The sequence below is a fragment of the Buteo buteo genome, chromosome 17 (genome assembly GCF_964188355.1).
Source record: "Buteo buteo chromosome 17, bButBut1.hap1.1, whole genome shotgun sequence".
NCBI classification, from domain to species: Eukaryota; Metazoa; Chordata; class Aves; order Accipitriformes; family Accipitridae; genus Buteo; species Buteo buteo.
The window spans coordinates 30,936,494-30,960,904 of record NC_134187.1 but is presented as its reverse complement, the minus strand read 5'-3'; the positions used below and the strand labels follow the sequence as shown (position 1 = coordinate 30,960,904).

General features: G+C 48.3%; 1 protein-coding gene across 3 annotated transcripts; it reads right to left on the bottom strand.

Annotated features, from left to right (window-relative positions):
* Positions 1-1,177: 1,177 nt before the first annotated feature.
* On the bottom strand, positions 1,178-24,019 carry LOC142041118 (uncharacterized). 3 transcript variants are annotated; one of them, XM_075049760.1, is made up of 9 exons: positions 23,490-24,010; positions 21,111-21,538; positions 15,286-20,833; positions 13,761-13,863; positions 10,454-13,656; positions 9,694-10,247; positions 6,507-6,565; positions 3,876-3,974; positions 1,178-3,207 (listed from the first exon to the last, which is right to left on the bottom strand). In XM_075049760.1, the coding sequence occupies exons 6-9, from the start codon at positions 9,785-9,787 to the stop codon at positions 3,175-3,177; spliced, it is 285 nt and encodes a 94-aa protein (XP_074905861.1). In that variant the 5' UTR covers positions 9,788-10,247; positions 10,454-13,656; positions 13,761-13,863; positions 15,286-20,833; positions 21,111-21,538; positions 23,490-24,010; the 3' UTR covers positions 1,178-3,174. The 3 variants fall into 3 exon arrangements, with proteins under 3 accessions (XP_074905861.1, XP_074905860.1, XP_074905859.1); XM_075049759.1 differs by having other exon boundaries at positions 1,178-2,395; XM_075049758.1 differs by lacking the exons at positions 1,178-3,207; positions 3,876-3,974; positions 6,507-6,565; ... (1 more) ...; positions 10,454-13,656; positions 13,761-13,863 and having other exon boundaries at positions 13,934-17,432; positions 21,381-21,538; positions 23,490-24,019.
* Positions 24,020-24,411: the final 392 nt, after the last annotated feature.

The following is a 24,411-nucleotide window of genomic DNA, read 5'->3' as shown; positions in this document are numbered from 1 at the left end:
TAGAGACCAGACACAGGCAGCAACTACTTACTGGGGGCACAGGGCTTACGTTGCCCTGCCCTTTCCCCACTCGCAGCCTGGGCAGTCATCTTCATGGCCTCCGTTCCAAAAAGCACCCGAGTGGCTGGAGCGTTTACAGCAGTCAAGTGCAAAGAACAGACCATTCGGGTGGTCGCTTCTGCCCCTGCCCCCCCACCCCATTATCTAGAGAGGAGAAGCAGCACAGGGAGCCTGCAAACGGCAGGGGGGAGCGGGGGGTGGTCCCCTGGACCAAGCCCCCAGGGACTGCTGTAGCCCTCTGCATGTGGCATCAGGGTTGCAGGAGTGACAGCAGCCAGCCAAGAGATGCTGGCGACAGATTTGAAAAACAAAAAATAACGCCTGGTTCAGCTGACAGCCTGAAGGCAGGCCACAAGAGACCCAAAGCTGCTCTGTGCCAGAGGGGCAGCTCTGTTCAGCAGGAAACACCGCGTCCCAGCGCACCAGATGCCAGCGGCCCACCTGCAAGCGAGCGATACCCTGACGACCCTGGGGCTCAGTTGGGGTGGGCGCACCTTTCCTCACCTCCGTGCTGTCAGAACTCTGCTCTCCCAATCCTGCGCGCACGCAAGGCTTCTTGTGCGGGGCTTGTCTCTTATCGAAGAGACGCTGCATAGTGTTACTTACCGCCCCGCCCTCCGGCATGCAAACAAATCAGCCGTGAAGCAGGGATAGCAAAGAGGCCTGTCGGGATATTAGTAGTCCTCAGCAGATGACCGTAGAGCCCTCGAGGTTCCATCTTTGCTCCCTACAGGAGCGTGGCTCCGCACTCCTTGCCGCTCCCGCCAGCAAGTGACACAATTGCCCTTTGCTGCCTGCAACACGCAGTACCTGCACGGCCCCAGTACTGCCGCTTACAGAGCGAGAGGCGCTCGCTATGAAGCGGCAATGAAGAACAAGGACGGCCCGTCAAGATGGCAGGAGGAACACAGAGAGCCTCCAGCATTAGCCAGGCAGGGCTTGCAACTCACCTCGTGTCGTGGTTTAACGCCAGCCAGCAACAAAGCCCCACGCGACCGCTCGCTCGCTCCCCTGCCCCCAGTGGGACGGGGAGACAATCGGAAGGGCGAAAGTGAGAAAACTCGTGGCTTGAAATGAAAACAGTCTAATCATTTAAAAGAAACAACAACAACAACTTGTAAGGAAAAGAAGAAAAAAAAAATGACAGAGAATGGGGTGCAGGCAGCATGCCAGGGGTCTGGAGCCTGACGGATGATGGGGGCAGGGTGTGGAATATGGAGGAGGGAAAGGAAGCGGGGGGGGGGGGGGGGGGGAGATGGGACAGGAGACAGAAGAGCAGGGGATGCGGGGGGAAACAACTCGCGTGGGTTAAAAACTCAAATGGGTGAAGGGGGCGAGCTGGAGCAGCAGGGGGCATATATGGGGGAGAAACACACGCCGGGGAGAGGGTAGGTGAGGGTACAGAGGTGCATGGGGGGACACGGGGGGGGATGACCTACCCCAGGGAGTCCACCCAGGATGATCCACAGCAGGTAACTCACCTGGGATAACCCGCAACAGAGCATCCACACCAGATCATCCACACTGGGAGGACCCCCAGCAACGCCCCTCAAACTGCTTGTGCTTCACCCCCAGTCTTCCCCAAACTGGGGAGTTTTTTGCTTTTTCAAAATACTCAGTTTGGGGTGTGTTTCAGTGCTTTTCCACAACATAAAAAGGGGTGATCTTTCGGTTGTGGGTTTGTGCATGAAAATGGGGTGGGTTTTTTGCTTTCCAGCTGCACAAATCCAGGCGGATTTGGCTTTCCCAGGAGTCCCAAAGTCGTTTGTTTTTTTCCGTTGCAGACCCAGAATCAGGGGGTTTGGGGTTGTCCTGGTTTCGGCTGGAATAAAGTTCATTTTCTTCTGAGTAGCTGGTACAGGGCCATTTTGGATTTAGGGTGAGAATAACGTTGACAACACCCTGATGCTGTAGTTGTTGCTAAGCAGTGTTTATATCAAGTCAGGGACCTTCCAGCTTCTCATACCACCCTGCCAGCAGAGGCTGGGGGCGCACAAGAAGAGTCGCTGAGCTAAAGCAGGATTCCAGGTAAACAGGTCAGCTCGAAATACACCACCTCCTTTACAAGTTAAGAGCGATTTGAACACTTAAAATCAGCATTTAGGCTAATCCATACCATTCTGAACACATTCTTAGCATACAAGTAAACACTCTTGCCGATGTTGGAAAACGTCTCCTCCCTTCCTTACAGCACCGCTGCAGGGAGATAACCCTGGGAGGCTGCGGGACGAGGTCGTACGCAATCAGAATCTACGCTTACGGATCCACCACAACAGCTACAGCCCTTGCGCTGCTGCTGCTGCTGCTTTGCATCTTGCTCGTTTGGTGAATAAAGCTGAAAGTGAAGTGGAAAACTCCAAAGAGCAAAAGGAAAAATAAAGAACAAATCTCAATAATTCACTTTACACTAAAAAGGCGTGCCCATGTTTATATACGTCCAATAAAAATACTTATACTGTAAAAGTATTTGATTTTCCTTTTCCATTACCTTAACTTGCACAGCTCTGAACTCATACCATTAAATTATCTCTCTCCAAAGTACACAGTTATAATGGGACTAGGGGTTTTTGTGTGTGTTACAGAACGCGGAGGGACACCTGGCCAGCTGAGCTGCCCAGGAGAGGTGCTACTGAACTGCCAGGGAAACGCACCATTGAAAGCCAGACAGAAAGAAAGTACTTCAGAGCACTCCGTCAAAACATCAGGAAAACAAACCCATAACATTCAGTTGCCTCTCTTTTTAAACGTTTAGAAAAATACCTAACTGCTTACATACACCTAACAAATCATATACTACAGCTATCTGGCAGTTAGTTTAAACAATGCAAGTCAATTTGTAAAATCCCCAGGGCTGCAATACCTCAGACTACCAAAAAGGACTGGCGGGTTTCCTAATGCTTTTGGCAGTACTGAAGCAGGCAGAGCAACACGTTTTCATGTTATCTCGACTGTTACAACTGAGAAACCAAAGACCAGTGATGCCATCAACTTTAGGAAGATGGGCTGTGCTTGGGTCTTTCCTTCCTTGGGAAGGAAATTGACTTTCTTTTTTTTTTTCTTTTTTTAAAAGAGAGTGAAAAGTCTCATTACTGATGACTTCTACTGTCAAGTCGATCACCTCTGAAGATCCACTCTGATGGGAAGTTCCTAAAACAAAATTTCTTTGAGAGAGAAAGACTTCCCTTTTGGAAAATCTCTTTCCAACTCAAGTCAAAATTACACACTGTAGGTTAAAGGAAAAAATACATTATTGAAGCAGTAACTCATCAAAACCACCTCAGGACTCACTGTCGCTAGTTACAAGGCTGCTAATGCTTCCTGGGAAAGCCTGGAAAACACACAGATGCGATGCCCATTTTGTCCTGTTTTGTCCACATCTCTTCTTTGACCTTGATTGCTTTTAGTACAGATGCTAATTATCTCCGTAACGTTTTTGAGTACTACTGTAAGATATTTAAAAAAAATCATTGACTGTAAAAGCATAAAGCTTTTATCATGAAAACAAAGTCTGTTTCTTCTGAACAGCTGAACTCTTACGAACAGTTTCTTCCCTCTTTTAGGGCAAAATTAGTTTCACAGTATCATTTACTAGCAAGCACACAGCAACAGAAGATTATGCTTTCAGGAAGAGAAAATAAACTGAGGGAAGTAAACTTTGTATAGGTGTAACATGCTCCAGAACAGAACTTATTTTTAGTATTTCTGTTAAAATATTTCATGTAAAAAAAAGTAGAAGGAGAGTTGGCACACTCTCAACGTTAAAGTCCGTACCGCAAGTACCTTTGGAAAAATGCAGACACACATCGTAGGCGTACCTTGTACTTGCGGGCCACTACAGAATCTTTCCATCCGTCTCGTACCGTCACAGCAGAAGAAAGGGCAACCACGGCAAAACGGTGGCAGCTGACATCCAGCTGAGAGAAGAAAAAAAAAAAAAAAAACATTAGCACAAAGCTGGGTAGGAATCCAAAGCTGCCTTTTTTTTTTTTTTTTGTGAAGGTCTGTGAAGACAGTACGACTGAGCGGAGGAAAAAGTATTTTTGCGTCATCTTCGGTACAGTTGTTGACGCAGGCCGCTAGAACTTTTGCATTTTTCAGACAACCGTGCCTTTTTTTTTTTTTCCTTTCTTTTTTGACTCATCGGCAACTTTACTTTCACTAGAACTCACTTTCCTAGATACACACAGGTGACATGCAGAGACCTACCTACATTTTCTCAAGCCTTAGTATAGCCGAGGCTTCATCACCCTATACGTCCCAAGTTGAGTATTTTTGCTAAAGAGCACAGCAACACATCTGTCCTTGTGAACTGCCTCGTTGCAAAAAAGGAATCATTTTTTCCAGGCCGTTGCTCCAAACGGGCAAGATCTTTTAAAACCGCAGTTGTGCCACCAAACCTGCTCAGGGTCCCTCCTAGCTTTTGACCGCCCTGAGATTTAACAGGCACACGCTCCATTCCATCTTCCAACAGCAAAAATACGCTAACGCTCTCGGACCCAGAGCGCAACCCTACGGATGTCCACGCACACACCCTGCCGTTTTGATGAGGAGCCCGAGCATCCCTGCGAGCACAGCTGCACGTGCCAGATCGGTTTCCCCTACGCCGCGAGTTACCGGTTCTGGTGAACGTAGTTTCTGATGCTTTAAACCGAAAACCGTATCTCGACGCTTCGCCACAGCAGAAACGACCCATCGCTAGAACGCTACAAAAACGCAGTAACACCAATTGCAAACCCACAGCAGCAACAGCTCCAGAAATATTTAGACCAGGAACAAGGGAGAAAAACAAAACAGCTTCATCTCACGCACAGGGGAGCGGCAGGCAGAGAAAAGGGTCGGCATTCTGAGCCCTTACAGAAAACGGGCATTCTCCTTCCGTTCCTCAGCCCGTCCGTCAAGGTCTAAATACCGCAACACTACTACGGCAACGTCGAGAGTAGGGAACAGCAGCCCTGCCGCTGGACTTGCCACTGACCCATGCTATTTACGTAGCAGGACGCGTACGCAGAGGGACACGTTTTGCCACACGCAGCCCTGAACTTCCTGAAAATTTACGTTTACCAAAAAAAGCCATTTGGAACATATTGCCAAGCAACATTCGGCAAGAAAGCTTTGATGCGTTTGACACACGCAAGTTTTTGGTCACTTGCTATTTGCTTCCTGTTGCTGCTGCTGTTCTTCCTTCAGAAATTCTACTCGTAGCCCAGTTATTCACTACTGGTTCAAGCATTTGCTTTCCTGGTATTACCAGCACATTCACAGCGGCAAGTAACTTAATTGCTCTTCTACAATTATCCAAACGACAGTTACAGCCATGAAAGAGAAGGAGAGGTCAGGCAGCAGAAGAGCTCTGCAGGCTGGCACCAGTCAATATTGCACTCTTTAAAAACAAACAACAAAACAAAATCGTGACCCTGTTTTTTTGGTTTGAGTTTGGTTTTTTTTTTCTTTCAGAGCTCATCCCTGTCTGAGCATTTTGTCTTGTCAGAGCATGAAGTGCAGGTGACCTTTACCCTGATGGTTTTCACGTGTGAGGAATGCTTGTTCAGAAATAGTCCAGATCTGTAAGACTGGTGTCGTTTTTATGGTTTTAATCATCATAACTCAAATTTTATATACTCATGCATTTGTGAGGAAGCTAATTAACTTTAAGACATTGCCTCTCCTTTTTTTTTTTTTGGGGGGGGGGGGGGGGGTGGAGGGGGGTAGAGGCTGAAAAAAAATATGATTCAGAGCTCCCGACCATGAGGGAGTGGTGGAGATCAATGAAAGCAAAGACCAACAGCATCAACATTAAGTGAAAGCTGGCTTTAATTCCGATCACATACTTAAGCAACTCTCCAAGTCTATGCCTCAGTCCTACGAACGACTAGTCCTTTTTTGGAAGGACATTTTTACTTAAAAGTCCTAGACTGAAGACTCCACTGAACAGAAGGGGGATTGTGCCATGGGACAACATGCCATCAACACTCTAGTGAAAAAAAAAAAAAAAAGAAAAAAAAATCAAATAAAAAACAAGTTTAAGTACCAGTTTCCATCATGTTTCACTCATTACATTTCTACTGGCATCTAGGTGCTCAAAAATTAACTACAGGGACACCACATATTCCTAAAAACTCAGTTATACATAAAAAAATAAAAGGCTATTTCCAACTTGCCCATAAAATCAGTATGAACAGAGAGAAGAGAAACACTTGACCCTAAAGAAGCTAACAGGCAGCTCTGAATTTATCATAGATGAAATTTCATTCTTTCACCTGAAACAAAAAACATATCAAGGGACCAATACAGGAACAGGGCACGATCTGTTAACGGCAATTTTTCCATCATCTTTTCTGCACTAGCAGCATATTTGCCTTTTCTGTGTGTTTGATGCGGAGTATCTGTAGTGCCCTCGAACTCGCAAATGTTTCTCCCTGCTCCCCCAGCCTGATATGTGCAATTACCTGAGCAGCAAGCGGAATTAACCGTGCAGGATTTTCTTCATGTGATGCAGAAGGTGACACTGGAAAAAGAGGAGACAAAAAATGAACCTGTTTGTGCTTGATCCACCACAGCAGCTTGCACTGCTGCTGCACATCTTGCCTGCTTGGTCAATGAAGCTGACAGTGAAGTGTAAAACTTCAAAAAGAAAAATAAAGAACAAATCTCCATTATTCACTTCAAACTAAAAAAGTGTGCAGATATTTATATACATCCAATAAAATACTTATACTATAAAAGGATTTGGTTTTCCCTTTGGATTAACTTAACTTGCACAGCTGTGATTGATACCATTAAATTAGCCATCTCCAAAATACACAGTTATAATTTGACCATGCAGGTTCTTTGTGTTACATAATTACGAGGGACACCTGGCCAGCTGTGCTGCCCAAGAGAGATGCTACTGAACTGCCAGGGAAACGCACCTTTGAAAGTGAGACAGAAATAAAGTACAGTTACAGTTTAAACAATGCATGTCAATTTGGAAGTTATGCAATTTAAACTTTTTATTTCTTAAAGTTTCATTTATGATAGAAAAATCAGTGAAATAAGAGATTCCCCCATATGGTTTTACTTTTGGGGGTGGGGGACCACCACAACAATCAAATCCCCAGTGTTGCAATACAAAAGGCTACCAAAAAGAATTGGCAGATTTGCTAATGCTTTTGGCTGTACTGAAGCATGCAGAGGAACATGTTTTCATGGTATCTCAACTGTTACAACCAAGAACCTAAAGAGCAGTGATGTTATCAACTATTCAAAGACACGCTGTACTTGGGTCTTTGAAAGGATATTGACTTTTTTTTTCTCTCTTTTTAAAGAGTGAGGACTCTTGTTGCTGAAAACTTCTACTGCCAAGTACATCATCTCTGAAAAGCCATCCACTCTGATGGGAAGTCCATAAAATGCAACCTCTTTGAATTATAAAGATTTACATTTTGGAAAGTATCTTTCCAACTGAAGTCAAAGTTACAGACTGTAGGGCAGTGGTCCCTGGTCGCTCAACTTCACTTCCAGAGGGCCAGAGGTCTGAATCCATCCTCAACAAAAACCACATCAGCTAACAGGGATACTCCTGCAGCTACCAGATTCCTCTTCATCATCTGCACAAAAACAGTGCCAGAAATAAGCATCATGTTGGTCAACACAGACCTCTTCCACAACACCCTTCGCCACAAAAAGCAACATTGCCTTCTGCTCATATGCTCCACACAGATTCTGGTGTCAGACCCTGCAGCCATCATCATTTGTGGCACCTAAGATACCAAGAGACAGAAAACTATCATTGCACTTGCAAGAAATCACCATCCCCATGCTCCTCCTGCTACTACCCCAGCTCACCTTAAATGCTCATCCAAGTCCAAAGGCAGCCTGCAAGACACCTGCAAAACCACAGAGAAGTCCTGACACTTCCAATCTACGAGGGGCCTGCCACAAACTGCAAAGGTTCTAGGGACAACAATGGCACTCTGTGAGCGATCAGGAAAGGCAATAAGCCATCCCATACCCTGAAAGGCACTGTACCTTATAACCCTGCCACTTTCCTGAGTAATACTAACACTCCATATACAGATGCATACAAGATACTCACCCTAACACCTGCTAGGTAACCTCACCATCAGTCCTACTAAGAGAGATTCTATCAGCAACTTGCACAGTATACAGCAAAACTGGTGGGAAAAAAAAAAGGAAGGTTCCCTCTTCAACAAAGTCAAGGATTCCAGGGAAACACAATGCACCTAGAATTAAAAAAAAAAAAAAAACAAAAAAAAAAAACAACTGCATACTATTGAACCATCTTGCCATTCCTGGGCACACAATACAAAATTACTGACTTGAGGGGAAGAAAAAAAAAAAAACAAAAAAACACAAACCAAAAAAACCACAAACCTACATACAAGTGTCACTTTCTACTACACATGGTACTGAACCTCGGCCCATCCTGAAACTCTTGCCTCAGACACCTCCACTTCTCTAAATGTCAAAACGCTTCTGCCCAAACAGCTGAGCCAGCTCAAAAGCGGCAAAGGACTAAAGGAAGAGCTCAGCACCAACACCAGAGAAACCCAGGAGCACAAAAAGCTCCCTGAGCAGAAGCTGTGGCTCATATACACCGGGCCCTGCTCACCATCCTTCCCACAATCACCTGGGAAAGGGGAAGGGCAAACCACCAGAAAGCATAAAGTCAGCTGGAGGAGCAGCAGGAGTGTTCTCACCTGCCTTAAATTTACAGTGTGCAAAGCACTAAACAGAGAAAGCAATCCTTACTGGAAATGGCAATACCTGGTCTTGTACTACAGCTACATCTATTGCCAGGGCCTTTCAGGGTCCAATTATCATTTCAGTATCATCCTCTCATTCTTGCTCACACAAATTTAAACACCTTTGCCTGATACCACATGCAGAACAGCACCTTTTGAGCTTACTGTCACCTTTTTGTTTCCTTCTTTTTCTAAAGATAACACAAAAGGATTGCTGGGTGGTATATTAATTCCACAATCCTTTTGGCACTCAGGATGATTCTTTAAGGTAAAGAATAAATCTCAATACATAACTTCATCCCATTTTTGCTCATGTCTCAAGAATAACATAAGTTGTAACAGGGTGTTATAATTTAGTGTCCAATTCACAGGCCACTTTTCCCCTTCATTGAGCTTATACAGAGGCCACCAATGATTACAATATTTAATCAAATCTTCTCTCCACATGTTGCCACCTGGAACATCCCCCAGCTGTTTCCAGTGTTTCAAAGTGTGCCCCAAAGGTGATTTTTTAGAGATTTCACTCAATTGCCCTGTTCCCATTATCAATACCTTCAATATACAAAAATCAAAATCGGAAAATCAAATATCAAAGCCTAAGTCAAAATACCAAACAGAATCAAGCAGAAATCTAAGGTCAAATCCAAAATCAATAGTCAAATCCCAAAGCCTTAATCAAAGTACCGAGACCAAACCAAATGAGTAGCTTCGCCTTCAACCAGCAAGTACCCTTTAACAGAGCAGTACTTCTACCAGAAGACCAGATTTTTAAGGATCCTTTTCTATGTCTTCCTTGCTGACTTCTCTTAGTCAGGCTTACAGGGAAGAGTACCAGACCAGAATACCAGAACCAGGTTAATCAAAAGAATGCCTTTGAATAAAATCTTACCAGCGGCCTTGGCTTGTGAGCCTGGGGAACGGGGATCAAGGGTCCCCCCAAGAAATCTCGGTGCCGGCTGAAGGTCCTGCAATCCTACATCCATCAAGTCTCAGAAGCCTCATCCCATCTGGGTCACCAAAGTGACACCGAAAAGCCGGTCGAAGAAACTCTCCAAGACGTGTTTTGGACTTCTAGAAAGCAGGCATTCTTTATTGCAGCGCTGGATGCACAGGGGATAATTCCACCTAGCATCCACGTGACAGCTTCAGCACAAACCGGTTACATGGAGTAACAATTACATATTAATCAGATTAGCATACATATACATAAAAATTATTGTAACTTATTATCATAGCACTGCCTACATCCGATCACATGTAATGAAGGATCCATTTGAGTCGAAGGGCTGCTTTTACGACCACCGACCCATTTGAAGTTCTCGTTGGCTGTCCTCAAAGTCTTTATTCTTGTCCTTGTTCTTTCATCTTGAAGCTTAATGCAGTTTCAATCATGTGTGGTCCGTTTCAACATTGTTCTCATCTAGAGTACAGGAACATCTAGTCCTAAGAGCAAAGAAAGGCAAAACTTAGGAGTAACTACTTCTACTAGTTGATTGCTCGGCTATACTTTTGTCTATTGTTTCAATTGTAGCGTTAGGATAAGATTTCCAATTGTTATTTACCAAATCTCACTTTTACAGTCACCTAGCAGCAAACCAGTTTCCACAGCTGGTACAAAATATTAAAACCATCAAAATATTTAGACGTACCATACAGAACATATGGAAATATGCTATCAACTCTGGTATTTTATGTGTCAGTTCAGGTCTGGTCTGGCCAACTTCCCGTAGCTCGTTTTCTTCCTTCTGGGAGTTTCCAGTTACCTCCAGTAATTCTCATACCACTTACGTTGGAGTTATGTCAACTTCTTGTTGTCTGGAAGACATTTCAACAGTGCTCCTTTCATTTTTTTTAATTTTTAGTTATTTTCGAGGTTAATTTTGGACCATTTTTTGTGGCCTTGGAGGAGTGCTTTTAAGTGCAGTGCGCCCTCCGGAAGACTGACACGAAATACCATGGTCCTGGGAGGACTGCCGGACCATAGAGGGCGAGTCCCGGAGGACTGAGGGGAACATCCGGCGTCCTGGAGGACTGCCGGACCATAGAAGGCGAGTGCCGGAGGACTGACGGGCACTTCCGGGACGCTCCTGATTGCGCAGCGGTTCCTTACTGGAGCGTTCACGGGCGCTCTCGGTGCCGCGCGCCCGCCCGACCCCGTTGTATGGTGGGCGAGGGCCGGTGGTCGACTCCGTTCGTGGCGAAGCAGCCGCTCCGCGTGGCGGAAGCCCGCCGGCGCTGCCGGTTGGTCCTCTGGAGGCGGGTCTGCAGGGCCCGGCGCCGGTGTTCCTCCCTGAGGGCGTTTCTCCGCTCCTCGGGGCCTCCCGCGCGGGCTCCGGCGGTAACGGCGGCCGTTGCCGCGGGCCGTGGCCGTTTCGCCCCGTTTGCGGCGGGCTCCGGCTGCGGGCGGCGCTGCTGCCGTCTCGGTTCTGCGTCGCCCCATCTTTCCGCTGCGGGGCTGCGGCGGGGGCGGGTTGTGATCACGCTGAGCGGTGGGGAGCGTCTGTTAATGACGGGGCGTGACCGAGCCGGGAGGGGGGAACACGCCCTAATTTGCATAATTGCGTTATTTGCGTATTTAAACAATACTTGCTATTTAATCAGTATTGCTAATGATAGGTTACAACGATCTCTTCTCATTACGATTCTGATCAGTAGTTTTTCTGAATTAGAACAGCAGTTACGACTATGTGAATGCATGACAGTCTAGTAAGAAAAAAGTGTAAAAATAGTAAGTCTCAGCACTGGTGCACCATTACTAAATGGAATGGTCCTTGGGTGCAATTAATTAATTCCTTCTATTTTATCTAACTCTTGAATTGGATAATATGGTATTATTTAAGTGGACCAATTAAATAGTTTAATATTATAAAATACAACGAATGAACGGCTCCCACTCAAAGAGTGCTCCATTTACTACTGCTGCAGGAAAAATGGAAAAGGAGACAAAGCGCAAAAAACAGACTGACACAAAAGGAAATGTTAATTACTATTCCAAATCACGATTTCAGATTATGAATTAGAAATCTAATTAGGAGTACTTTAGTTACCACAATTACAATAAGAGATTATTATAATAAACTGCTGCCAATTAGTATTTTATTTCTACTTCATAACTGGAAATTTTTATTATGGTAATACTGCTTGGGTATCGTTAATGCATAAATTTAACACTGCTGTTATTAAATAAATAATAGGTATTAATGATGCCCAATTAGTTTTCTAAATGTTTTTAAAACTAAATTTAACTTCTTGTTAATCAGATTTAATTTGCATTATTTTTATTTTAGCTCTACTTGAAAGTAATTAGTACCTGTGATTATTTCCTCCCCCCAGCAATGGTTTTGTTTGAATTTAGGCAGTCATGACTCACTCTTAGTTTTCTAATTTTACTTATATTTTAAATCTAAATTTTTTATTCTTTGTTAGTTCTGGTTGGGAATTGTTACTGCTTGGGAATTTTTTTAATACCTAAATTTAAACATAGCCATTATTTAATGATTCATTTTTATTTTTCTTTGTTTAAAAACCTAAAGCTTCGATTACTGTTTTGGTTCTAAGCGCGAGTCATTATTGCATCCAAACTTACTTACAGCTCTGTTATAATTTAAGCATTAAAGATTCCACATTAGTTTCTAATTCTATTTGTTTTAAAATTTAAAACTATTATTTTGTTTCTGATTTGGCATCATTAATGTTTGCAATTTATTTAATAATGGCTAAGTTTAGCTATTAATGAGTCCCAATCAGTTTTCTATCTTTATCACTTTAAAAGGATTTCTAAATTGTTAAATTTTTTAATTACAGATTGGGAATAATTATTGCCTGGTTCATTAAGTAATAGACACAATTAAATTTAGTCATTACTCATAAATAATATTTATTTTATTTATTTACACTCATCATTTTAATTGTTACTTTACTACTAAAGTGGATTAACTAGCACGCGTTTTGGGGGGGGGGGGGTTAGTATTAACTAGAGTTGTTTCTCTACAGGTATTACTTCCAATTAGTGCTCTATTATTTATATTCTGTTATTTGTAATTTTATTATATAAATTGGGAGTAATTACTGTCTGCAAAGTTTTAAGTAATAGCTAGAATAGATTATAGGCATTATTTACTCCCAAAGACTACTTAAGTTACTGTTATTTATTTTTTATTCTAAATGTTTTAAAATAAATAAGTAGTAAACATTAAAATAATAGAAGCCAAGAACTTTGGAATTCCCAGGAAAAACAACTGGAGCTCCTTGTCGTAACCAGAGATTGGACGATTTTGCACTTCAGCACTAAAGTTTGAAGCTCTGCAGAGAGCAACCCCTCTGAGCAAGTGACTCGGCCTTTAGCCGTCACCTGCTCTTCTCTAGCTCTGCCACCCATTTTTTTCTGGGAACCCCAAATTCCTCGGGGAATGAACACACGCGCAACAGATATGTGCAACACCACAGCACCAAATCGCATGGCTGTGCTACCACCACCAGCTGCACCCAACCATCACTGGTACACCAACAGGAGCCTCCAGCTGGCTCCACCAATAGTGTGTCCAACAAAACCCGCAATGCTGCCAAGACTGCGGTGACGCGATGGAAACTAATGCAAGCTTTGGCAAGGACAGACGTGTCACAGCAGGTACAATACATAATGCTGAAACACCATGCCAGTTCACCTTTATTTCAAAGGAGGAACGCACATGTGCCCACAAAGAGCACACAGAATTTTATTCTACATGAGACACATAGCTGTCCTTAGCATCTTCACAACTATCTCTTCACAGCAACATCATCTCTGTGATTTGGATTCCTGGCAGAAAATGAGGGAGCTCTGCACATTGCAGTGGGCCCTCACCTTCCACACCTGCACAGGAGAATAACACTTCAGCCATTATATGATACCAGAAACTAGAAAGCCCCTCAAAAGAATTTACAATCCTACACTCGAAAAAAACCAGTTATGCTCACCTGCTTCACAGCCCAATCCTCCTCTACACTGACCATCTACTTCAACTCCACGCACTCTTCAGCAGTCAGATCCCCAGTCATCTCCCCGTGGTCATTCACTACACTATATATGGCAGAGCAGGGGGGGGGGCGGGAAACAGCTGAAGGAAAAAATTTTTTTTAATCCCTGGCTGGGTTTTTTTTGTTGGGTTTTTGGGGGGTTATTGGGGAGGGAGGGGGGGGAGTTAATTAAGGAAAATGCTATTTCAACACCAAAGTCCAACCTGCAAGGCAAAACAAACAACACATACAAGGCCGGACACATTCAAAAACCACAACTCATTCAGCAGCCGCTGGCTCCACATCCATTCAGCTGTCTGCCCAACCCAACAAGTGGTCACCACCACATGTACAATGCTAGACACATTCACGTCTATTGCTGAACTTGTACCAGCACTACATTCTGGATAGGACTGAATGGCAAAGCAGAATTAAATCTTGTAAGAATCCTTCTCTAAAATATCTATAGTTGCAAAGTGAATACTGTAGATCACCAACAACAGTTCTAAGTCACTGAGACTTGCAGTTTTCTCCGACTCCCTTAACAGAAATAAGTCCCAAAGGACAGAACACATCAGGATAGGGTTGAAACAAACAAAAAAAACAATCCACACCAAAAAAACACCACATCAGAAACTGTATCAAACACCTTAAGTAACACGTAAGTGGCTTGAACAAAAATAAATGACAAAATACCTCAAGAGAGGTGTCAAGAAAGACAAGTGAGTCCACAGAGAGCAACACTAAAGTGCTCCTAAAAGGACTATGCAGGTGAGAGAAGGCCCTTTGAAGGCCAGTGGTTTTGATGAGGCCACTTGTCACACAGATTGATTCTGGTGCCTGGAAGGAAAATGGAGGGGACGGAGGGCACACAAAGGGTATGGAGGGAATCGGACAGCTTATCAAGGTGCCTGCAGTGCAAAGACAAGAGGATGGCTCCAGGGCACGCTGACCAACGGAGAGGACCTGCAGGGACTAGAGGGCATATGAAGGGCTCTGGATCACAAGAAAGGTAAACAGAGGTCTCTGGGGTGCAAGATACACAAACAGGTAGGTCCCCAGGCAACTAGAATGCAGGAGGGCAGCAGCTCTGGGGGTACAAGAAAGGTAAATGGGGCCTCTTGGGTGCCCCAAAAGACAAGCCCAGCTGTCCTGAGAGGAGTAGATGGAAATAGGAGGAGTTCTGAGGGGAGCAGGGGCAAACAAAGGGGTCTTAAGAGGGAATGAGAGGTAAAAATGAGGCCTCTTGGGATGTACCAAAAGCAAATGGAGAAGTTTTGAGTGGACCAGGGAGAAGAAAAAGGGGATTTAATGGGGCAAAAGGACAAATAGGCGCAGTGAGCCTGGAGGAACCAAAAGGCAAGCAGAGTAATCACGGGAATTAGAAGGAAATGGGCTTCTGAGGGAACAAGGCGGCAAATAAAAAGCTTGTGAGAGGCCCAGAAGCAAGTTAATGGGTCCTGAGGGGAGCAAATTGAAAGTTAACCTCTGAGAAGTCATCCTTCACTTTCATTCCACAGACAGCTGTCCTGTGGGCTCGGCACGCAACTTGGGGATCCCTGCCCAGGCAGTCCTGACCTGCAACACAACATGCACACAACCATTCTCGGGAATTCATGCAGTTTCATAACCTAAATGGCAAGTATGTCTCCAGGACAGCTTTGACATTGTTTTTTTCCCCTCCAGAGGACAGGAAGAAATTGCTCCTCCCCACAGTGCTGCCTCTGATAACGCACATCCATCCTCACCGTCTTGCTCTCTTCCTGCCGCTCTTTTCCAGTCGCTGCCCACCTCGAGCATCCAGGGCAATTGGTTCTCACCTGCATGGTCCTTCATGTCCTGCCCCAAGCCCCTTCTTTCTGCCCCACACCCAGCAGCCCAGGCACCCCCCCAGTACTCACCTGGGAGGATGCGGCTGCCAGCTCACGCAGAGCTGAAGGCAGGGAGAAGGATGTCCCCCACACTGCGCGCCTGGGCACAGAGCAACACAGCAGCACTGATGAAGCATCCCAGCACCGCAGTGACGGGCAGCAGAAGCCTCTGGAGCACGATGAGACCTTCAGATGGCTTCTGGAGCAAAGGACAGAGGTAATGGGGGTGGGCTGAAGGGCTGATAGGAGAGCTCAGAGAGAGGGCAAAAGGGGTGCTTCAGGACAGGAGGAAGGCCTCAGGAGAGGATCTCAGGAAACAAGAGGCTCAAAGTGCACTACAGGGACAAGAAGGGGCCAGAGAGACCAAACAAGGCTCGAGGACTCGGGAGGGGATCTGAGCAGAGAACACACATCCTCAGGAAGCCAGGGAACGGAGGCAGTCTCAGTGGCTCTTCATGCTCTGCGGCACAAAGGCGGCCTCAGGAGTGGTCCCAAGGAGACTAAAGGGGTCCAGAGGGAGTGAGAGGGGCAAAAGAAAGCTCTGGGACACAGGGATGCAGGAGGGGTTGGGATGACATTAGAGGAGTCATAGAAGGACTATACAGGCAGGAAAAGGCTCACAGGGAACAACGGCACCTCAGGAAAGCTTCTGTGTAACAGCACAGAGGTCCTAGAGGAGCTCAAAGACCAAAAGAGGGGTGGTCCAATGTGGTATATTAGGCCCAGAGTCTTTTCGGTGATTTTGGGGGTCCTTTATCAGTCGCAGTGCTGTCCACGTTTCCCCAAGAACATCCCCATATGCTGCACTGACAGGGCAGTTCTGCACTGTTGCCCCCTGGTACCACCTGTCAAAGCAGACTGAAACATAAGTTCACTTTTGAGCTTTTGCTGTTTATTGAGAACATAAAATCATGAAGAAGCACTGAGGATAAATCCCACCTTATCTTAAGGTTTACATGCTTTTATGCATTCAGACAAACCATAAATTCTCTAGATAAGGGAAAACTTGCTATGTGACTAGGATAGGTAACTTAAGGATACAGTTTAGGGATAGAGGGATAGAAAGAGAAAGATTAATGGGGAGCAGGACAGAGGGAGGGAGAGAGAAAAGGAGACTACGAAGAAGGAAGGGGAAAGACTGGGGCAGGGAGCAGAACATACAGAGAGAAAAAGGACAGGGAACAAGCCAGAGAGACTGTGAAAAAAAAGAAAGGGATGCAGATCAGAACAAAGATGGAGAAGTGTATTGGTGTTATGTGGCAAGGTTTTGGTAGCGAGGGGGGTTACAGGGGTGGCTTCTGTAAGAAGCTGCTGGAAGCTTCCCCTGTGTTCGAGAGAGAGCGAGCCCACACCAGTCGGCTCTGAGACGGACCCGCCGCCGGCCAAGGCCGAGCCAATCAGTGATAGTGGTAACGCCTCTGTGATAACATTTTTAAGAAGGAAAAAAGTTGGGAGAGTGAGAAACAGCCGCTGGAGAGAGGAGTGAGAACATGTAAGAGAAACAAGCCTGCGGACACCAAGGTCAGTGAAGAAGGAGGGGGAGGAGATGCTCCAGGCGCCGGAGCGAAGGTTCCCCTGCAGCCCATGGGGAAGACCCTGGTGAGGCAGGCTGTCCCCCTGCAGTCCAGGGAGGTCCACGGTGGAGCAGATCTCCACCTGCAGCCCGTGGAGGACCCCACGCCGGAGCAGGTGGGTTCCCGAAGGAGGCTGTGACCCCGTTGGAACCCCGCGTTGGAGCAGGTTCCTGGCAGGACCTGCGGATCTGCGGAGAGAGGAGCCCGTGGAGCAGGTTTTCTGGCAGGACTTGTGACCCCGTGGGGGACCCGCGCTGGAGCAGTGTGCTCCTGAAGGACTGCACACCGTGGAAAGGACCCACGCTGGAGCAGTTCGTGAAGAGCTGCAGCCCGTGGGAATGGCCCACGTTGGAGAAGTTCGTGGAGAACTGACCCCGTGGGTGGGACCCCACGCTGGGGCGGGGGAAGAGCGTGATCAGCCCTCACCCTGAGGAGGTGAAGCAGCAGAAAATAACATGTGATGACCGTAAACCCCATCCCTGTCCCCCTTGTGCTGCTGGGGGGGTTTGGTGGAGAAATCCGGGAGTGAAGTTGTGCCCGGGAAGAAGGGAGGGGTGGTGGGAAGGTGTTCTGAGATTTCGTTTTATTTCTCATTACCTTACTCTGGCTGATTTGTAATAAATTGAGTTAATTTTCCCTAAGCTGAGTCTGTTTTGCCCGTGACGGTAATTAGTGAATGATCTCTCCTGTCCTTATCTCGACCCGCAAGTTTTTGTTATATTTTTCTCTCCCCTGTCCAGCTGAGGATGGGGGAGTGATAGAACGGCTTTGGTGGGCACCTGGCGTCCAGCCAGAGTCAACCTATCACAAGAAGGAAAAAGCAATGGACTGTGAGACAGAGATGGAGGCAGAGAAAAAGGTCTGAGGAGCAGGACAGGATAACAGAGATAGCTGGCTGGATGAGGGGGATACAGCAAGAAACAATGAGACAGGCAGCAGGACAGAGACGTACAGACAGAAAAGATGGGGACAAGAAGCAGGACAGAGGGACAATGAGAGAAAAGAAGGGAGAGGGAGTTGGACAGAGATGGAGAAAGAAGCATTAGGGACAGAGGGACTGTTGTCATTTAACCCTGGTAGGCAGCTCAGCACCACACAGCTGCTCACTCTCTCCCCCCTCCCCCCACCCCCAGTGGGATGGGGGAGAGAACAGGAAGGGCAAAAGTTAGAAAACTTGTGGGTTGAAATAAAGGCAATTTAATAGGTAAAGCAGAAGTGGCATGGGCAAGGAAAGCAAAATAGGGAATTCATTCACTACTTCCCATTGGCAGCCAGGTGTTTAGCTATTTCCAAGAAAGGTGGGCTCCATCACACATAACGGTGACTTGTGAAGACAAATGCCATCACTCCAAACATCCCCTCCTTCCCCACAGCTTTTACTGCTGAGCACAATGTCATATGGTCTGGGATATCCCTTTGGTCAGTTGAGGGTCAGCTGTCCCAGCTGTGTCCTCTCCCAACTTCTTTCCCACCTGCAGCCTGCTCACTGGTGGGGCAGCATGAGAAACATGAGAAGGCGTTGATGCTGTGTAAGCACTGTTTGGCAATACTTAACACAGCCCTGTGTTATCAATGCTGTTTTCATCACAAATCCAAAATATAGCCCCTTACAAGCTCCTATGAAGAAATTAACTCCATCCCAGACAAAACCAGTACAGGGACAGACAGAGTGATAGGAGAAGGACACAAAGAAAGAGAAAAAAACCTCAGCAATGGGCAGCAGGAAAGAGGGAGAGGGAGGACAGTCAGAGGGATATAGAAAACTGGTGAGGGACAGGGAGCCAGAAGACAGGATGCAGAGAACAAGAGAGGGACAGGAAGCAGGACACTGGGACAGAGGGAGAATGAGAGTGACATGGGGAACAACAGAGAGATGGAGCAAGACAAAGACGGGAACAGAAAGCAGGATGAAGATGGAGCAATAAATAACAGGGAGACAGGGATAGAGAGAAGAAAAGCAGAAAAACAGAAAGAAAAGCAAAGCAAGAGATGAAAAAAGGGGAACAGGACAGAGCTGCCTGGGGGGGTAGGGGAGGCAGACCCCAGGGGATGGAGGCAGACCCAGATGCCTGGGTCCCTTGCCCATCCCGGGGACACGTGCACACGTAGGCCGGGGGGCAATGGTTACGTTAACAATAAGTTAAAACTACAAGAAACTGCAAACAGGCATGACACGACGCAAGAAGTGGGATGTGGGGGGGTGGGATCCCAGGGGTCCTGGGAGGGGCAGAGGGTCCTGGGGGTCCCAGGCCTGGGGAAAGCCAACAAAGAATTGGAAACAAGTAGGAACCAAAACCACTGAAAAGCAAGAAATTATACCAATGAAGAAGAGAAAATAAATAATAGTAATAATAATAAGAACAACAATAATAATAAATTATGATGATGATGACAATGGGGCTGCTATGGGGGGCTCAGCCTGTTGGGGCTGGGGGGCAGGTTGAGGGTTTCAGGGCTTTTCTGGCCAGGATGCTAGAACCAGCCAAGCAAAAGCACCCACCCCAGCAAGCTGAGGAGGTTGGGGCAAAAATACCTGTTTTAGGGTATTTGGAGAAGGATGGTGATGGGGGAGTGGGGGTGAGACCCCCCCAGGTTTGGGGGTGCTGGGGACTCGGGGGCAGCTGGACCTCCTGGTGGCCTCAGCCTGATTGAGAACACTTTAGTGCCACTGACCCTCCTAAAATATGCTGTGACCCTGCTTGGGGATCACAATCTCTGTCCCTGCCTCGAAACAACCAGGGGGGGCACATGACAGATTCCCACCCCCTGCAACTACCCGCCGGAGGGGCAGTTATGGGGGACTTCAGAGGAGTTTGGGGTTTTTTTTCATCTTCTCTTACAAAAATAGATGGGTTTGTGTCTGTTGCTCCAGGAGAGTTACTGCTCATTGCATTGGCCTCTCTCCTTGCTACCATTAGAAGTACTGTTATTATTATTTGTTCTTTCTCCCCAAAAAGCTCCCCCCCCCCCAAAAAAAAAATAAAAAAAGAAACAAGTGGAAGAAAAGAGGAGAGAGCGCAGACACCCCCTGTGGACTCCTGGGCTGGAGGGGAAGGGGGTACAGTCCCCACTTGGCACCAGCCTGAGGACAAAATGAGCCAAATCTGCCCCGGGCTGTTGGTGACCTTGATGGTGATGGGCTCAGCAGCACCCAGCAGCTTCTGCCTGGACAGTCTCACCCACTTCCATGCACTTGTCAATGCGGATGAGGCCCACCCCCTGTGACACACCTGTGCGTGGGGAGTCCGGGGTACAGAGCCCTGAGACTCTGCTACATTCCCACGGGACCCAGGTGTCCGAGGAATCCCTCCCGCCAGATACCCGACTGCCCACCCACAGGATCCAGGAACCATTCTCGAGCTCCATAGACCCTACCGGGGACCCAGGCATCTGGGCAGCCCCCCTCCCCCGTGGTGGGGGTCCAAGCATCCGGGCGCATATGTGACCTGGTTGATGACGATGTGGGAGGTGATGATGCGGCTGTACTGGGAAAAGAGCTGCTCTATATCCTGCCCCATCTCCTTGGGGAGGCCGCTCGTGTAGAGGTTGGCATTGTGGATGGAGACTGAGCTAGGCTGGCATAGGATACCTGGGGGGGCGGGGGGGGGGGGGGGGGCAGTCAGCCCCAGGGACCCAGCCATCTAGGCACCAGAACCACCTCCCACCCATGGGCCCCCCTTCAGGGAGCCAGGCATCTGCTCCCCCCCCCCCCAAGGGACCCCATGGTGTCCACCCCACCACCCCCCGAGGGATCCCAGCATCCGCACACACATACCCCCAAAGGACCCCCTTGGTGTCCATCCCCACCGAGAGACCCCGGCATCTGCTCCGCCCCTACCCCAAGGGACCCCCTTGGTGTCCGTCACCTCGATCTTGGTCTGCAGTTGAGGCCTTGTTGGTGTCACCCATCGCTGATGAAGCCATAGCCCAGGCTCTAGGCCTGTAAGTCTGCTTACACCTGCCTCCCTGCAGCTGCAGTATGGTTGCATCTGCAACAGGCAGCCATCCACTTTGGGGAGAAACCTCAGACCAGAAGGTGAGGAGAAAAGCCAGGGAAGATCAAATAGGTCCTCCAGGCAGACCCTGCCCTGCCTGATACCACTGCTGTGTGGTGCCATCTGCCCTTTCCCTGGTACCTTGGAGTGGCATCGTTATCAGCAGGCATGAGAATCACAGGTGCCCCAGGCAACTCAGAGGAGCTCTCTTGCCCTGGCGCTTGTCCACCACCAGCCAGGAGAAACTTGCCCCAGCCTGCCAGCCAAATTGCTGTGGCACCATCAGTCAGCTGTAGCACCTGTGAAGAAAAGGGCCAGGCATTTACCTCCTTATTGGCCATTAACCAAACAGCCCACCAGTACCATGCAACACGTGCTCTCTGAACCCAAAGTGACACGATTACTTCCCTGACAACCACCCTATCCTGCAACTTCTTCCACCTCTACCCCTGCTCCTGGCCTCCACTTTGTGCCTTCTCATTATTTCCTGAGCATTACTTGTTTCCACAGCTAGCTACAAGTAAGACAACCCCAGACCAGGAAGAAAACAAAACAAAAATCACAAAGCAGCGTTAAAAACATCCCTGAAGAAACACTGTCTGTGCAAGATTCAGGAATAGGCCATCAGAACACAATAAGCATAGAAGAGAACACCAGCCAGAAAAACCATACAACACACAACAGTGTAGCACAGGTATCCTGCTGGAAAAGAAGGGCCAGAGAATGCTGCTCATTAGAAAATCATTAGCAGTACTGACACAGCAAGATGGCTAACCCAAAAGACCTAGGTCATGAAGATGACAATGCACCTGGCACAACACAAGTGCAGACAACTAGGCAAGATGGATCAGCAAGTACTTCCCACTGGAGAAAGGTCAGCAGAGCTGAGAGGGCAGTCATCAAGATGGCCAGACTGAAAGACTTTGGCCAAGGTGACCACAGTACAGACATCAGTACAAGCAGGTGGGAAAGGACCAGAGAGTGCTGCCTCAGAGAATCAAGCCAGCAAAACAAAGATGACCAGTGGTAAGAAAGATGGACAGAAGGGCCTACAAACCTGGTGTGCTATGATACAGCACTCAACAGAAGACACACCTGATCTGTGCAAGGTCTGGGTTGCACTGAAAGGCACACCAAGGGCTCTGGGGCACATGGAAAGGCACACTGAAGGCCACAGAAAGCACAGCCTCCCATGCCTCCCAAGAGCTAGCAAACAAACCTGAGACAACCAGAGCTAAGACAGCTGGCAAGAAAAGCCTATGACACAAGAACACCACAACACAAAACTCACTGCTTCAGCATGGAGAGCAAGACAAGACATCTGATCCGTGCAGAAGGGATTGGTGATTTCAGCTGGTGCTCGCGAGGTAACTGTTGTGGTGGCACAATGACGCATATATCATGAATTTCAAGCAGCAGGAGTAATGCAAATAAGAGCTTGCAAGTCAGAACCCCCATAGGCAAGACAGATGAAGCCTGACAGGTACCACAGATGGCAAAGAGAAGCAAAGAAAGGCCAAGAGCCATCCTGTCAGGCCTACCCTCCCTCCCCACCTCCAAACCCCTCTCTCCCGTAAGGCTCCCACCTCACTATATGGACTCTGTCCCCAGAAGGCGCTCCCAACGGCTGCCTCCTTTCACCCACCCACTCTCAGCTCTGCCTCCATGGCAGCTTCTCCAAAGCCTCCCCATTGACAGCAGCCTTCCTCTCTGCAGCCTGCCAGTGTTCTCCCACTACAGCTCCACAGCCCCGGTGCCCATGTCACCAAGCGTTAGACTTGTTCAGCCCCACCGAGCCTACAGATGGCGCTTGCTCTCCCCTGCTGAGCCTCACTCAGTCCTCAAGCACAAGACGTGCTCATTATTGAGGAGAGACCCAGTGAAGGAAGCAGGAAAGAAAAAACAGGGCACCACTAGGAAGAGATCTGGCCGGGAGCACGGCACGCTGCCCCAGCTCCCTCCATCCCACGCGCCTTTTCCCGTGTGCCTGGACACCTCCATCGACACACATCAGCCCATGAGCACAAACTCAGCTTTTCTTATGAACTTGGCTTCTCTTCTGTCGTCTTCTTTTTATGATTACAGGTCCACCTGAGAGAATCCTGTATTTTGTCCCTTCCCAAGAACAATAAGCCTAGAGCAACCAGTGAAAATTTTCTAATCCCTCTCCCAAGAAGGTAAGGAAAAGGGCCGCTTATCACCGCTCATAAATGAGACCTGCCTCCCGCCTCCCTCTTCAGGGTTACAGACCTCTGCTTGCCCCCAGCAGAGCCCCCACATCCGGGGACGACGGCACCTCTCTTCCCTCGGGCTGCGGCTTCCCCCGCCGGCACAGCTAAGCCACATCGCCTCTCTCACCACGGAAACCCGGCACCGCTACGGTACGTTTCGCCCCGCACCGCCGCACCCGCCGGGACCAGCTCCGCACCGGGTGTCAGAGGCGGCTTTTCTCTGCTTCTTCAGCTCTTTACCCCCGCCCCCCCATCAACGCACAGCCGAGCCCTCGCGATGCCGGCAGGGCAGCGCGACGCGGCGGCGGAGCGGCCGCCAGCCCCTTCCCGGCCGCCAGCCCCTTCCCAGTCGCAGGCGTCCCGGGGAGCGCTGCGGAGGCCGGCCCGGCGCCGGGCGGCGCGGCGAGCGGCGGGCGGGAGCGGCCCCCGGGGGCGGGGCTTCCCCGCCCACGTCCCATCGCGTGCGCGCCCGCTCGCTGGGGTCTGAGGCCGAGCCCCGCCGTGGAAAAGCCTGTTCCCGCCGCAGGCCCGAGAAGGAGCGCGGGCGCCCGCGGTAACCGCCCGGAAAACAGACCCGCAGGCCACGGAGGAGGAGCGGGAGCAAGCCCTGGAGACGCTGAACGCTCCCTACGGGCCTGAGGTGCAGCCTCGCAGGGCAGCGCGGGCCTCGGGACCCTAGGGAAGGAAAGGAAGGGGAAAGGCCCACAGCCCCCGGGGACCCACCCCAGCCGTAGAGACCCTGCAGCACCTGGAAAGGCCCGGAAAGCCCCCAGGACTTTGGCAGGACACCTTCACACCCTGAAAGGACCCCAGTCGGTCTGAGAACAGGCCCAGGGACCAGGAAAGATGCTCTTGAACATGACTTGGAGGTCCTGGAAAAGCCCAGAGAATCTGCAGGAGCCTTGGAATAACTGGGAATGCCCCAGCACACCTCAAGCAGC

Coding starts and splice junctions, on each gene's coding strand:
- LOC142041118 (XM_075049758.1), bottom strand. CDS start 23,585: ATGTGGCTTAGCTGTGCCGGCGGGGGAAGCCGCAGCCCGAGGGAAGAG. Junction 21,539..23,489: donor TCTGCTGGGGGCAAGCAGAG/GTCTGTAACCCT, acceptor TTTTCTTCACAG/GTGCTACAGCTGACTGATGG. Junction 17,433..21,380: donor GATAACGATGCCACTCCAAG/GTACCAGGGAAA, acceptor CTCTCTCCGCAG/ATCCGCAGGTCCTGCCAGGA.